Source organism: Aphanomyces invadans (genome assembly GCF_000520115.1).
Source record: "Aphanomyces invadans strain NJM9701 unplaced genomic scaffold supercont1.6, whole genome shotgun sequence".
Lineage (NCBI taxonomy): Eukaryota > Oomycota > Saprolegniomycetes > Saprolegniales > Verrucalvaceae > Aphanomyces > Aphanomyces invadans.
In genome coordinates, this window is record NW_008580151.1 from 939820 (window position 1) to 955063 (window position 15244).

Sequence of the window (15244 nt, forward strand, 5' to 3'; positions counted from 1 at the left end):
AACTTTTTATCCGGATTACCGATACATTCCGGATACGAAGCGTCCACCGAATAACGGGGTCTAAAAATAGAGCAACATGGCGGCGACGGAGCTCATTTTTCAATTTGGACATCACGACGGACCTCACCGCATCATGAGCGTGCCTGCGGCGCAGTGCCCGGTTCCGCCGGAGATTGAAGGATACCTGTACAAGATGAAGCGCAAGACGGGCATCAACCTGACGGGTAGCTGGAACAAGCGCTGGTTCTATGTCGATGTGAAGCGGAAGGAATTTGGATATTCGGTGTCGCACTCCCAGCCCATCATGAAGAGTCCGTTGGCACTATCTACGAGCGATGTTCATCATGTGATACGTTGTAGGCTCGATCTTCCTCGACGACATCACAGCCATCGTTGTCTTTGACGACTACTGCTTTCAAGTCGAGTCCAAGGGTCGAAAGTTCTTCCTCAAGGGCGAAAGCAAAGCTGGTGCCGCGGTATGGGTCAAGACCCTCGAAACGTACCGATCACAGTTTGTTGCATACGAAAAGTACATGGCATCGACACCGATCTACACGCCACCGCCACCAAAGACCGCCGACGTCAAGTCCAACAACGGCAGCTTGGGAACCCCGTCGTCGGGCCCCGTCAAGACGGACCATGCCGCACGCAAAACGAACCAACGTGCGGAGGACAAGCAAATCTATAAAAGGGCAAAGGAGGCGAAGACGTCGAGCTCGTTCGACCATAGTACACCCGTCCAGGCGTGGAGTAAAGATGATGACGAAGACGACCTGGACGGCCACGATGACATGGACATCCATTAAGGAACTATCAGTTTATGCTTCGTTCTCGGACACATCTTCACCACTCGATTCTTCGTCGTCGGGTTCGGAAACATCATCACGTTTGTCGCTGTCATCTTCCAGTGGTGGTGGCGGAGGAGAAGATGGAGGGAGCGGTGCGTTCGGGAGTTGGAGGGGCGATGCCGGAGCAGCGGGCTTGAGGTCGGAAATCTTGGCATTGTTGCGCCACTCCGTCCACCGCTGCCGCACGAACCGCATGGCCATGCCCTGGGCAAACCACTCCTTGTCCGCATTCGACATGATGCCGCAAAACTTGGACCGAGCGCGCAATCGAGCGTACTCGTACTTATACCAGCTGCAGAACTCGCCAACGTCGACATCCCCCGACTTGTCGCTGTCCATCATGTTCACGACGTCGAACAGCTCGTCGTCTTGGAGTGGAATGCGCAGCTTTCGGATCATCGTTTTGGCATCGTCCCTTTCAGATCACGTCGTTCAGCTTCCGATGCCATGCGCCACATGCATAAACATACCGTGAAATGCACCCTACGCCAGCGTAGTCAAAGTACTCAAACAGGTCGCGGACGTCTTCGTCGACTCGGACCTCCCATGGCAAACTCGCTCGCTCCTTGGCAAGATCCTTGAGTTTGTGGAGCAAACGCTTCGCCTCCGCGTGAACCATGCTTTTGCCCCCGCCCCGGTTGAAGAACGCCTCGAACGTAGCTTCTCCAAACTGCATTGCGTCCGTGTCTTGGAGGTCGTTCAGTCCAAATCGCTCCTGGACAGCACGCATGTGCAGTAACAATTCTTTTGTGGCAAACGCGGGCTTCTTCTCGTGGCGCCTGCGATACCACCGCTGGACGCGACTCGCCGCGCGGGTTTCGCGGCGGAACTGGACATGCCGCCGAGCGAGCGCTTGACGAGCAAAGCATTGTAGCACGAGCGTCGCGCGGTACGTTCGCCTTCGTCGGCGCAGCTCGGCGACAGCAAATCGACACCGCGCGCGGCATTGGATTCGAATCGCCGCGAGGATTAGCGGTGTCCAGACGGCTTTCTCTTTGTCCGCATCGGCCTTGAGCCACTTGGACACGACTTGGAGGAGCAGTGTCGTGTGCAGGAGCGTCCGGAACCCGGGGGTCACGTCTCGGCCTAGTTCCAAAGGGGACTTGGTTTGGGCCAGCAGGAACGTTCGGCTGCGAAACGCCGCCGTCCACACTTTGGACTTCGTTGCGACGTTGAATGGGTCCAACGATTGCACCTCGGACGCCACTTGCTTGGCAAGGAACAGTTGCAGCGCCGCCTAGCCATGCCGTGCACATGGATGAGCGTCCCGATCGAGGAACGCATGGTACATACCCGCTTCGAGCCGAGAAACTCGTCTTTCTTGTATCCACAGCACAACAAAGCGCCACACAAGATGGTGATGACGCTGCTTGGACAGGTCGATTTGTTGGCGACATCTGCATCCAAGTACACGCGGACTTGCTGCTCGATTGCAAGACGCGCCGACCCGAGTGCCACGTGAGCTTGATGCCACCACGTCGTCAAAAAATACCCGACAAACGATTCGTTCCCTCGTGGGTTTGCCCAAAAGGCGTCGTAAATGACGCGGCACGTGTCGGCGAGCGCCGTGCCCTCCGCTACAAACAGGTCGACGTCGACCGAGTCGGACGTCGTGATGTCCACTACCAAGTACTGGCTGGCTGGAAGCCGGCAGGACCATTCCCAATGCTGAGAAGGCGGTGGCATTGCGCCATTTCCTGGTGCCGGGTGCGCGGCTGCCATGGCGGCATGGGGCGACGTAACCCGGGCTAGTTCGTCTTTCGCCGCCCGTTTTTTAGCAAACAACGTTGTAAACCGGCCGCCGGTGGGTTTGGGCGAGATGGTAGCTGTATTGGTGAGGGTTGAAGGGGCCACGACTGGGTGGATGGAACCAGGAGCGACTGCATCCACAGCCAGTGGAGGTAATGCCGCCCCCGTCGAAATCGGCACCATGGCGGCATGGACATCCAGTGTGGCTGCAAACGACGCCAAACGGTGCGTCCGCTTCAGGGCCTTCTTCATCGCGACACCAACGGGGAACTTGTCTGGGTTTGTCGCGACTTTGACTGTGAACGTCATCTTGGTGGCCGCCTTGTCTTTCGTCGGAGAGGCTGTGGTGGACGTGAGTTGAGTCGCCACAACCACCATGGCGTCTTTGGCATGGACAAAGTCTTTGGCCCACTGAAGAGCCTCCGCGGCCAACGTGTGCACAACCAACGCCTTGTACATGTTTACATACGCCGCTTGCGCCACATGCATGACGGCGTTCAGGAACCGGACGTCCCGCGGAGCAAATGGCCGGCCTGGTTTGCGGTAGAAGCAGTACGCGACGCACGGCGCAGCGAAGTGGCCATCAAGCATGCCAGCAAAGCAGGGAAGCGCCCCACGAGGCTCCAATCCCGTGGTGGGGGCGCCTAGACTCCGTGCGTGATCTAGCGTTTTTGGAATATTCGACATGGGCAGCGTCAAGTCGTCCAGGTGGACGTGATGCTTGACGAGATCGGGGACACACCGGTGGCGGTAGCAATAGTGGATGGGAAGGTGCTGCATGGGCCGGCGTGTTGGCGCTTTGTGCCAGCATAGGATGGTGCAGTCACCAGTAAAGTCGCTGGCGAGCCGCACGATTTGCTGGCAATGGACATACCCGACACTCGTCTGGATAACGTGGAGGAGGTGGGCGTAGAGGCACTTGAGGGCGTGCCACGGGGGCATCTTGGACGGCATGGCGGTTGCCGATGCGTGAATCTGTGCGACGCCGACCAACATGCGCGTTGTCTCGATCAGGTCGACATGGCACGCGGCACATTGCTCGAGAAATTGCAACGTCGCGCGCTCGACTTCGTTCTTCACGTTAAACGCGGTATTGCCAAAGCTGTCGGCGCCAAGCATGCCCAGTGTGGCGACGGGGACGGCGCAATACGCTCGAATAGCTTTGCGCTTCGTGCAAAAGTGGACGGCGCGAGTCTTGTCGGTCAGGTGGTTGATCACGACGGAGTCTTGCGTGCGGATGCATTGAAAACTGAATAGATTTTCGTCCGACAGCCGCACGCCCTGCATGAGACTACCGGCCGACGCCGCCGTGAACTCGAGCACGTCATTGTAGTCGCCGCGGAAAGGATGGTAGTTGGCCTGTAGCTCGCCTAAGTACACGTCCGTGCCGCGACCCAGCGCAGTCGCCATCCAATTCAGCCACGTGCGTTGCGTCGGTCGGAGGTGCTCCACGACAACGTCGGTCGGAGTCTGGACGAGTTCCTCGAGCCCCATGCGCATCCGATCGAGGCATTCGGCACGCGTCACTGCCGCCGCCGCGCGCTGGCTGGACAAGTGAAAGCATTCCGTTAACAGCGGCTGCACGGTCGCAAGCACGTGAAGGTCGTACGACCAATTCACGGACGGGAGGCGCGTGACTACGATCCATGCATGGGTTTGGGTGTATGGATGCGCCGGATCGACCATCTCAAACGGACACACGAGGGTCGATTCGTTCAGGTCCAGGGGGGCCGTGCCCACGACGGGCGCATCCGGGTAGACGTTCGCCCACGAGTGTGTGGCTTCGAGGGGAGTGGCGTGCACATCGCTGGCTCTCGAGAACTTGAGTTCCGGCGGGTGGTTGTGGTAGGCGTACCAGACGTCGATGCGGATGGCTGCGGGCATGGCGAACGCGAGCAAGTTGGCCACCGCTTGGAACAAGACTGCAAACGTGGATGCGTTGCCAACAAAGAGGCGTTTGATGCCCTGCGCGAGCCCCCACAGGCGTTTGGCCTGAATATGCGCGCCGACCGATTCCGCCAACGACGACAAGCACGCAACGACCCCCGGCTCGGGCACGTTGTTCATGTACTTGCCGCCCGCCGTTCCTGGAAACGAATCGACGGCGAGGACACCCACGTACGGAATCGGGACCGCTACGTACACGCCGGCTTGATTCTGGTCAAAGCAATGCAGGCCGTTGGGATTCTTGGCCACGTTGGGTACCACGACGGGGTGCTGGCTCCGGTAGCACGCGGCGCTCACGGATTTGGTCATGTTGATCGACTTGCCTTGCATGGAGCTGGCTTTCGTCGCCAGTGCAAACTCCATGGATGTACACCATGGCGCCACGAGACCCACGTACGCGTTTACCCCCGAGAACGTTGCGGCCACGATGTCCAGCGCGCGCTGAAGGACATACGCTTCGGAATGGCGGCCGTTGTCGCACACGACCATCATGTCGTGGATGGCTCGATCGCGAAGCGTCGCGCGGTATGGTCGAGTTTGCGCGCGGCTCCCCTGTACCATGACCTCGATCTCCCCCGCCACGCGTACCAAGTAGTCGACAATGCCCATTTCCGGGGCCGGGGCCTCCCCGTACTGCGCCAGATTGTCCAGCGCCAACACGCCGATCGTTCCAATGGGGACAACAATGAACGGCCACTGGAACGCTTTCGGGTCTCCGAAGTGGCGCAGTTGGTCGCACCGGGCGGCATCGGCGTCGGCGCCTTGATCGAGCTGGTTGTTGGACCCGTCGAGCACGAGGGGCATTTGCGATGCCAGGCATTGAAAACTCACCCCTTTGCCCATGTTCAAGTGCTTGCCGACCATGCAGCTCGCTCGAGATGCACAAGTGTACGTGATGCGCTTTCTCGACGGCTCGACCATGCCAATGTATACATTCGACCCCGTCAGCGTCGCGGCAATCGAATCGACGGCCCATCGCTGGACGTCTGGACGAATTTCTGCGTCGAGTTCGGTGTCGACGGTCGGCATTACCAAGTCGACCGGTTGCACGTCGCGGCACTGTCCTTGGAATACCGAGAGCGCGGCAACGCGGCCCCGCACGCGATCGTACCTGCCTTGAACTGTAGTCAGGACGCGGCTCAGAGAGTGCGCGAGGGTCTCCAAGAACCGGTCGTCCGACTTGCAAACCCAGTCGGTGGTGGTGGTGTACGTAAGCGCGACGAACGTCGTGCTTGTGCACAGCGCTGGCACCCATGCTTGAACATACACTTGGTTGCCAAACACGATTTTAAACGCGGCGTCAATGGACGTGTGGAGTTTGCGGTCGATGACGACGGGGTGGACAGTGTCGGAGAGCGTGGCGAGGTGCCCAGACACGACCGGCGGGGACGGCGGCGCCCCCAACCTGGCCTCGATGTAGCGCATGGTCGAGTCGTCCAAGCGAAAGTATTGCTGGAACGTCTCGAGGCGAGTTTCTCGACGCCGGACATCGCGAAGGGCGTCGACGTATTGCACGTCGACCATATTCCACTCGAATGCGGCGCAGTCCAAGACGGCCGCTGCATGCGCCGACGGCTTGTCGTACTGGACGAATTTGGGCTTGTGGAGGCCCACAAAGCACGACACCATCGTGCGCATCGTGGCCACGTACAGCTCGAGTGGAGACATGAATGCGTTGCGCGCCATGGCTTCCAACTCGTACAGTGCGTGCGCGCGGCGTTTGATACGCAGGACGGCCGCGATGCATTTCGCGGTGCATTCGAGGAAGGCTATGACGCCGCACTCTGGGTGGGTTTCATCTGACCGGCCTTTCTCGACGTCAGTGAACCGATACACGGTCACGACCCCCACGGCCGATTCCTCATGGACCATGGGCAAAAGAATGAGCGGGAGCGAAGCATCGACCGCATCTGGCGTGATAAAGCATTCGAGACCGACGGCGGCATCCAAGCAACGGATGATCGAGGACATCCGTGGCTGCTTCAAGCACGCGAGAGCAGCGCCGCGTTCAAGGACTGTGCGGCGTTCGGCCAGCAAGCACCCGTTGAATCCAAACGTAAACTCAACCGACGTCCCACCCGGTCGCAGTTCGGCGACTCCAATTTCGACCCCCGGCAAGCAAGACACCACTTCGGCCGCCATCGCCGCGACCAAGTCGGTGGCAGACCGGAGCGCGTCGCTGGACGGCGACATGCTCAATTGGGCGATGGCCTTCCGCATGACTTTCATAGACTTGGCGCGGGCGGCGGACCGGCGTTGGCGCCCGCGCACACACACCAACGCTTCCTCCATAGTTGGGAGAATCATCTGGGACACAAAGGAACCCGCGCAGTCCCTCGGCGACGGCGAAGACGGCTGAAATGTCATGTCCAGCACGTACGTGAACCTGTCATCGTTGTCCTTGAACGTTCGCAGCCACTTGGATGCCCCGCCGTCGACGGTCATGACAACATCCGTCTGCATCTCGACGTGGGCGATCAGCTTCTGGAGCTGATGGTGTTGGGTATTGAGGGGGCGGATCGGAAGCAGTTGCTGGAGGTCGGTCCACGAGAGGTCTTCAGTGGACTGGTCGGACCAGGTAACCATGAATGGATCTGCGGGGAGATGGGCTGCATTGGCGTTGTGCGTGCCGATCCGCGTGATGTTGGCGCGCAACATGGATGGGCGTCCGCCGCCGTGCTCTTTGTAGAGCTGCATGCGCTTGATCCCTTTGTCGTACGAGTTGACGAACGGCGCGAGGCGATCGAGCGGGGTGTCGCACGCGGCGAGGACATGGACTTGATGTGCGGGCGGGAACTGGCGATGTCCCTCGAGCCGCCAAATTGTCACCGAGTCCACCATCAGAATGCAGTGCAGGATCGCCTGAATAGCTGTGTTGTAGACGTTGTATTGCGTGCACAGACCGTCAACTGTTGTGGTGGCTAACTTTCGATGCCAGTCGCGGAGCTGGGCGCGGTAAAACACCTTCCCAGCGCGGGCCGCAACCTCTTCCAAGAACGCCATCGACGGCGGCTCTTGGGTAAACCACGTCGGTGGGGTGGGCAGATGCAGGGGCACCCCATCCCGCAGCGCCCCAACGAGCTCGAGCACTTTGCTGCGGCTGGCGACGCGGTACACGCCCAGCGTAAACTCAACGTCGACGTCGGTCAGTGTGAGGAGCTTGCGGCCATCGATACGGTGCTTATGAAACGCTGCGACACAATCGGCGGCACCGTAAGCTGTCAAGAACTCCCCGACTTGCGCTATTGTCATGGCGGCTGGGGAATGCTTCCACGCCAACCGCGTGGCGTCAACAGCGAGCACGCCGATCGTTTCAGAAATGCTGGAAGCGTCTTTGGTCGATGCGTCGTTGGATTTTGAAGTGGTGGCAAGCTGATAGTTGCTGGTTTTTGAAATAGTATTGCCGATTTCGCGGCCACGACGGCTCCCTCGTCCGACAAGCGGGAAGCAAGCAAACGGACCGCAACAATGCTCACTGAAGCACTTTACGGCGGGGTCGTGCGCCACATCTTCACACACCACTACTTCCTGGCATAACACGTGAAAGCCATGCTGAGGATGCGATCACGTACTTGATTCACGACACTATGGAAACTCACGCCTTCTGTGGAGAGCAACGACTTGCCAAGCATGCCGCTGTTTGAGGAGCTAGCAGTGTAGAGAAGGTGACTTCGTTTGGGCTGGACAAGACCAATGTAGATGTCGCATTGACCACTCTTGAGACATTGCTGCACAAGCGACACAACCTGGCGCTGGAGCTGTAGCAGTGTTTTCGACCCTGCTGACGCTTCAACGTCGGCAAGTTTCACTAGAGCTCGTTCGTAGTACACCCTGGCGCCAATCATAGTTTCGACATCGGCTGGATACAAGGTTCCGCGAAGGTGCTGGTTGTTGTGATAGAAGAGCCGCGCACTGCGCGCGTACCGCGCCGCGGTCACGTCGCGACGTGAGTTTGTTGCTACGTGTTTGAAGTCATGGCGTAGCGACGGGGGGACAAAAAGATATCCGTCGAGGATGCGCAGCTCTTCTATCTCCTTTTCTGCGTGGATATGGCGTGATTCTTCTTCTGCAAAGAGCGCTGCATCCTTCTCGGCAACGGTCGCCGTGGGCATGACAATGTTGCCACGCAATGTCGAGACTTGTACCGGATTTATCCGGATAGGCCCACTCCATGCGTCCGGAATAAAAAAATACCTTGAAATTTGTAACAATTAAATTGCCTCCTGAAGTTTCGAATTCGAAAGGTCGCGCGATCTTCCAATCGGCTTCGGCGTCGTAAGTCGGGATGAACCGACAGGAAAACGATCGCTAGACTAGCATGCCGGCTAGCTGACGTGCTGCATATTCGGAACGTCTCTTTGGCCGTTGCGCGTGGGCACGCGTTGTGCCGCCACTCGCTCCAGGGGGGCTCTGCCTGCTTTGCAGTCTCGACGTACCGTATGATCCCTTATCTTGGATTTTGTATGTGGCGGACAAGTCCATATGTGTGACGTGCGTCCAGGAGAGGTGACGCTCTGAGGACGACCAAATTATGTCATCAGCGATGCAAGTATATGGGAATTGCGGTGCTGGTATTTCTGTATTTTCGGCAGAAAGCACTCCATACAAATGCTAAACTTGATTCTGGACTCCACGGACGTATCCCGTAGAAGGAATATCATGTTTTGTATGTGTGTCAACCAACCGTGTATCTACCCCGCCCCAGAATCGTAACTTTGGCAATGTGACTTGAATTCAGTATGGTGGCACCTCTCGTGAAACTCAGTCGGGCAAAGAGGTGCACTCGTCGAGCAACCACCACAACGCCGCGAAGAAGTGACCGCCGTTGCGTACTTCCGACAGTTGCAACGACGTGCATGATGGCTGCTCCAGCCGCGGCCATGCGTGGCGATGAAGGACTATCGAAGCTGCGGTTATCGGTCGCGAGCCCGTCGAGCAGCGTGTCGTCGCACGGCCCGGCCATGGAGGTCGTGAAAGCTGGGTATCTGAGCAAGTACAACCGTGGCAAGTGGAATGCCAAACAAAAGTGGCGTCAGCGATGGTTCGTGCTCGAGAACGGCGTGCTCAAGCTCTTCAAATCGGCTCCGTCGCTCAAGAGCCGCAAGAAGGCCATCCCGCGGGACGTATTTGTCCTTGGGCCCTCGTCAGCGCTGACTTTTCCGAAGGAGGACCTGCCGACTATCACGCCTAGTCCGTTTTGCTTTGCCGTGCACACGTTCGACGACACGAGGTCCCTCTTGCTCTGTGCCAGATCCCAGCAAGAGTTTTGTGAATGGATCGCCGTCATCTCGGCGACGATCCATCCCGAAGCACCACCTGTTGTCCCACCAACTCCCGTATACGCGTTAGAGCAATTGCAAGAGCTCGGCAACAAAGTGGCTGCGCCTCCAGTGATCACGACTTCTCCTTCTTTCCGGTCCATCTTCGAGTCTCGAAAGGTCGCGCTCGGAGTTGGTGTTGTGCTAAATCCCTTGATGGTGCTGCACGTCGACCTTCTCATCACGGCCATTGCACTGCTCGCGGCGGCGGGCTGCCTCTGCTTCTTCTGGACAAATCGGCATGTCGCCGCGTCCAAAGGCAACGCGGCCGTTCGGTGTCGGTTGTTGTCGACGGCACCTCTCGAACTCGCCGCCGCCGTTCCACCACTGTTTCCTTTGATTGAACCGGCTGTGGAACCTGCGCCAGGTCTGCTCCATCTCTATTTTGGCGTGAGCAACCTCATCTTGTGAATTAGTTGTCTGCGACAAACGGCCATCGACCGATGTTGGGCTGTCGCGTAGCTCAAAGGGGGCTGTTGGCTACGTCAATGGTACGCTCGATATCTGCCCAAGTCGAGTCGGGAATGAGTCGTCGTGGGGTTTTGCATCAGGCACGAAAGCGTTTGCAGGATGCTCGCTGACGTCGGTGGCGCCCGACTTGGCCGACACAGCCAAGGGCAGCTGGACGCAGTTGGATGCTACCCGTTTCAACGTTCGTCGGGGTAAACCCTTCCGTGCCCAGAAGCTCGTTGTGGAAGCCGCGCATATTCTTTGTAGGACCCAACTACAAGAAGAATAAAGTCAAGGCGCCATCGGGCCCTGCGCTTCTCGAATTGGTGGCCACCGACGTCTTCCGGGTATGTCACGATGACGTCCCATGGTCTGTCTCACAGACGGCGTCGTAGTCGGATTTGAAAGTCGACAACATCGGAAGCAAGATTCAACTGCCCCGCGACGCGGACGGCCGGTACGTTTGGCACCAAAAGTTGCTCTCTATCCAGCGTGTGAGGCCCACGGGAGCGGCGCATTTGTATCATAGCACGGACCTGCTCATCTTGAACACACAAGTCCCGTGCTATACCCCCGCGAACCCCCTGGTGCGTGCACGTCCATCCCTTTGTGGGGTCGCTCGGACCCATGCTTTGGACGGTTGTAGTGGGGCGAGAGCAAGACGGATGGCGTCGGATTCAATTTCGTCGTGTACTTTTCAATTCCCTCGGCAATTCGGGCCCAGCTGGACGCCAAGCACGATCCGGTGAACCCACAGTTGAGGGTACGTCAGTGCATGGAGGAGGAGGTGATGATCTCGATTTAGCTCTTGAAGTGGTTTTTGGAAGAAGACAGCGCGGTCCGCGATCGGCTCAAGGCGATTGTGATGGTGGCGAATCCTGCGGACCAAAAGCTGGGCCGCATGGTACGAGCTCTGAATGACATCGCCATGGTCAAACGAGAGCGTCGGTTCCGGTAGGAGCGCACGCTGCTGGACACGTACAATGGCCAACCGATCATGACGCGGCCGGAACATCGGTTCTACCGCGGGGACGGGTACTTTGAAGTCGACATCGACGCGCACATTTTCAACTACCTCGCCCGAAAAGGACTGACCGGGATCACGCAGCACTTTGGCCACATGGTGGTCGATTTTGGCTTTGTCATGGAAGGCCAGGACGACGACGAGTTGCCGGAAAACATTTTTGGAAGCGGACGGCTGTGCCGCGTCGATGTCAACACAGCCCACCACCTCTCGTTTCGGTAGTGCAATCCCCACACACTTGTAACATTATTTCTTGCAAATTCTTTACAAAGCGATGATGCCTCCGCGACGCGAGGCCAGCAGAACCTCTATCACGCTTCCCCAACCTCCCCGATTTTGTGCAATGGAAAGCTTCATGGAGCTTCTGCTGGCGCAAAGATCCATTTATTCCAGCAAAGTTCGTCGATGGAATGACCCGTTGGCCAAGGGCTACGACGTGTGGACAGAAGCTCAAACGTCGCATAGCTATAGACTTGGCGCGGCCGCCGATAGACGGCAAGCGACGTGCAGTCGCGTGAACGACTGAAGCACCATGATAATAATGGCGACAGCATCCCTCGAACAGGAAACGACTTGGAAGAGAGTAAATACGCGAAGGGATTACTAAAGGGTGGGGGAACTAGGCTAGCCGGGGGGCGTTTTTCAGGTCGACTTTGCACAGCCTGACGCATCCAAGGATTTGCTCGGGGACTTCGTCATCTTCCTGGCCTTCCAGGACAAAGCCAAAGTCGACGATCATGTGGCCAAAGTGATCGGCGACGCCGGACAGACCCTTCCGCGCGACAAAGTTGAAAAGGTGCGCGTCGATGTCGACCTCGAAGTACCCATCCCCGCGGTAGAACCGGTGTTGGGGCCGCGTCAAAATAGGTTGGCCATTGTACGTTTCCAGGAGGTGCTTCTCCTACTTCCTTGGTCAGACTGGGAGATCCCATCGAGGAACGCACCATGCGGCCGACATTTTGCTCTTCTGGGTTCACCACGATCCCGATCGCTTTCAGCCTGTCCGTCTATGGTCGCAAACTGGTTGAGAGAGAGAGAGTGTGCGACTCCGCCGATGGCTTACAAATGCATTTCCTTCTTCCAAAAAGCCACGCAGGAGCTACAGGAGGTCGCGGACGTTCAGTCAAGACGGAGGTTTGCCGTGATTACCTTAATTGGTGGTTCCATTTCAGTTGGATCGTCCAGCTTGGCTCGCACGTCCGGTGGAATCGCAAAGTACGTGACAAAGTTAAACCCGTCGCCATCCATCGTTTGGTCGCCCCACTATCACGAGTCGTTGGCCATGGGGGTGATGGCAATGCGAACGGCGTAGTACCAACGGGTTGGACGGGGGATAGCAAGGCACTTGGCAGTTGATGATCAAGAAGTCGCGCCTGCGGTAGCCAAGACGTTGGTCTAGCTGGTGAACGATCGAAGGACCGCACCGGTTGCCGTCTCGGGGGCTGGGCAGGTCAACGACGCTGCCGATGTTGTCGATTTTACCACACGACTAAGTCGGATGCCATGCAAGTGTTAGCTCGAGACGAAGAATGAGGTCGTGTACCCGGTAGGCATCTGTCGCCATCAACGTTAATAGAGCTGGAGCGGACGGCGCTTTGGTCTTTGTGCGGCGATAACTCGGCCCTGTGCCGCCTGTTGTTAGAGTGCAAGAGGCGCAAAGGGACTAACCTTTCCGCACGTTGAACCGCGACGCATGAAGCTGTGTCCAGCAGCCCGAAACGTGTGGCGCAGAGTCAGTGGGGCATTCTTTCATGGAGCATCCCGCCACAGCCTTAGAGCCTGCATTTCAGCCAGCCAACTTGAGATGTATCTTGGTGGATGGCATCGGATTGACGTACCATTCACCGTGCCAGACACGGGGGGTTTGACGGGAGAAGCCAGCGTGGTTGGTCGCGCGGTAGGAAACCCGCCTGCTGCTGCTGCGGAGCCCCCGATGGCTACATTCTTGTCGTGCGACGGGCGGCCATCTTTTGGCCGGATGTGACGCCATAAAAGAGCCACGTTAAGGACTATCACAGTGGCCAGCACGATGTGCCAACTGCCAAACCGCAGCATGGCTACGCATTGATTTCATACATATCCAGATAGCATCACGAGGAAAAAGTGGCGCATACACACGCCAGGAGCAGGAGAGGTGAAGGTTGAGACAACGTTTTCACTTACCCACGATAGCATTCACCACCGCCAACGACCCTAGCGCTGTGCCAACGTCACCTGCTTGAAGGGAGCTCCAGAACCCCCCCATTCCATGTGACGCTGCTATCGACGTTTTGACCTTTGTCGCCTATAGATGGAGGAAAACATAACAACTTGCACGGGCGACTGCGAGCGATTGTTACTTTGCTAGAGGACGCCACCGGAGACGCAGCAGTCGGCGAATCTTCGTCGTTGGAGGCTTCCAACTCTGTCCGCATTAACTCGTCGAATACCGTCGAGCTTGCCACCGCCTCCATAGCTCCACCCGTTGTGCCGGAGGGATCGATTGCATTCGAGAGCATGTTGGTCCAGTCGCGGAATTCGTGCTCCGAGTCTGCACACACCAGCAATGACGTGCCGCCAACCGTCACAGCAAAGCAAAACGGTGTCGGCGTGCCGCGCGGCAAGTCCACTTGGATGGTCAACCGAGCGCCGGTTTCGTGCAACGAGTATGACCCTTGTGGTGACGACGCCTGGCGACGCGCAGTCCGCTTGAACTTGAAGTACACAAGCTCTCCATTCGCGTTCAGTTCAAACCACCGCTGGCGCCACCTCCGCCGCTTCCACTTGCCCGTGCTCAGTTTGTTGAGGTATCCACACATGAGCGGTCCATCTTGCGTCATCAGGCTTGGCTGGGCATCCACATCAGTCATGTCTAGCGATGCATCCGTAATCGTCGCTGTCTCTGGCCCGCGGGTGCTTTGGTTCTTGGTGCTTGTCCGACCGTCGGCAAAACTATGTTGCGAGCAAAGCGTACGACACGATGGCCCACCTTGGTGTCGATGCGACGAGGTTCTGGAGCTCGGCGACGGGTCGAAAGTGGCGACTGAAGCCGCGAACGATGTGTCGGGGAGCGAGCTGTCCTGTACATCATCATTGGCCACCGATTTACGCGGTGACCTCGACAACGCTCGCCTCATGCGACGACCGGATGTAGTTTTCCAGTGCAGTTCAACCACTGCGAAACCCCCTAAGATAGCCAATGTTCATTGAAGCGTCGTTTCCGGTAAATACCCGGATCTCCCACAACAGACTGCAAAATCCCGGTCACTTCAAATTGTGGCAAAGGCATGACCGACGACATCGAGCCTTCGAGTTTCCACGCGAGTTGCTTGGCTTGCTCTCGTTGAACAATATCCAAGTGAAGTCCAGGGTCAAGACCTTTACAACCATCGTGTCCACTTGGCACAAGGCAACGCCCAACAGGACGGGGGCAATGATGGGAACGAGGTTGGCCATGGTGCACGCAGCGGCACGAACGGTCGACGAAGACCCAAGTATCAGCATGAGGAGTACACCCTTGAACAAGGGGGACGTGACAATATCGTGTCGGAGGCGAAAGAGAGGAGGCGAAAGATCCCAACCTAGCTCTCATCCCTCCAATTTTATCAGCACTTCGTTGGTGAAGTGCATCCATGTTGTTCAATGCATGACATCTCTCGTCTCGTAGCGGCAGCCGGCGTTGGCGATTCTGTGCCCGGAGTACGCTCTACTTCCAGGGGCGCATGGACTCAGAGGACACACCTGTTGCTGCGTTCGTACTAAGTACTACTAGTACTCTGCACGAAACCCGACGAATTACTACTAGTACTACTTGTAGTACCAAACGAAATCGTCGCGAAGAATGTCCCGAATGCACACAAACGGCTCGGCTCGTGCGAGTCTCGGCCCTTTCCATGCCCGTCTCGCTGCTTTTCAAAGAGTTCTTGCGT

At 57.7% G+C, this 15244-nt stretch overlaps 4 protein-coding genes across 7 annotated transcripts; 2 read left to right on the forward strand and 2 right to left on the reverse strand.

The window, feature by feature from the left end:
- Nucleotides 1-104: 104 nt before the first annotated feature.
- H310_03950 (hypothetical protein) lies at nt 105-8686 on the reverse strand. Its single transcript, XM_008868039.1, has 4 exons — nt 8117-8686; nt 2142-8072; nt 1319-2085; nt 105-1263 (listed from the first exon to the last, which is right to left on the reverse strand). Exons 1-4 carry the CDS (start codon nt 8654-8656, stop codon nt 819-821), a joined length of 7683 nt encoding a protein of 2560 aa, XP_008866261.1. The 5' UTR covers nt 8657-8686; the 3' UTR covers nt 105-818.
- H310_03951 (hypothetical protein) lies at nt 134-754 on the forward strand (the record flags this gene model as incomplete). Its single annotated transcript, XM_008868040.1, has 3 exons — nt 134-311; nt 361-663; nt 744-754. The coding sequence occupies 3 exons, from the start codon at nt 134-136 to the stop codon at nt 752-754; spliced, it is 492 nt and encodes a 163-aa protein (XP_008866262.1).
- Nucleotides 8687-9308: 622 nt separating the features above from the next.
- Nucleotides 9309-11611, forward strand: H310_03952 (hypothetical protein). The gene is made up of 9 exons (XM_008868041.1): nt 9309-10229; nt 10279-10353; nt 10414-10524; nt 10580-10659; nt 10708-10769; nt 10842-10899; nt 10959-11075; nt 11118-11216; nt 11271-11611. The coding sequence occupies exons 1-9, from the start codon at nt 9401-9403 to the stop codon at nt 11556-11558; spliced, it is 1719 nt and encodes a 572-aa protein (XP_008866263.1). The 5' UTR covers nt 9309-9400; the 3' UTR covers nt 11559-11611.
- Nucleotides 11612-11909: 298 nt separating this feature from the next.
- Nucleotides 11910-14491, reverse strand: H310_03953 (hypothetical protein). Of its 4 annotated transcripts, none has more exons than XM_008868042.1 (11): nt 13676-14491; nt 13500-13620; nt 13175-13303; nt 13005-13115; nt 12880-12959; nt 12761-12825; nt 12652-12709; nt 12486-12599; nt 12400-12435; nt 12281-12343; nt 11910-12237 (listed from the first exon to the last, which is right to left on the reverse strand). In XM_008868042.1, exons 1-11 carry the CDS (start codon nt 14450-14452, stop codon nt 11956-11958), a joined length of 1836 nt encoding a protein of 611 aa, XP_008866264.1. In that variant the 5' UTR covers nt 14453-14491; the 3' UTR covers nt 11910-11955. The 4 variants fall into 4 exon arrangements, with proteins under 4 accessions (XP_008866264.1, XP_008866267.1, XP_008866266.1 ...); XM_008868045.1 differs by having other exon boundaries at nt 13175-13393; XM_008868044.1 differs by having other exon boundaries at nt 12281-12435.
- Between the last annotated feature and the right edge of the window lie 753 nt (nt 14492-15244).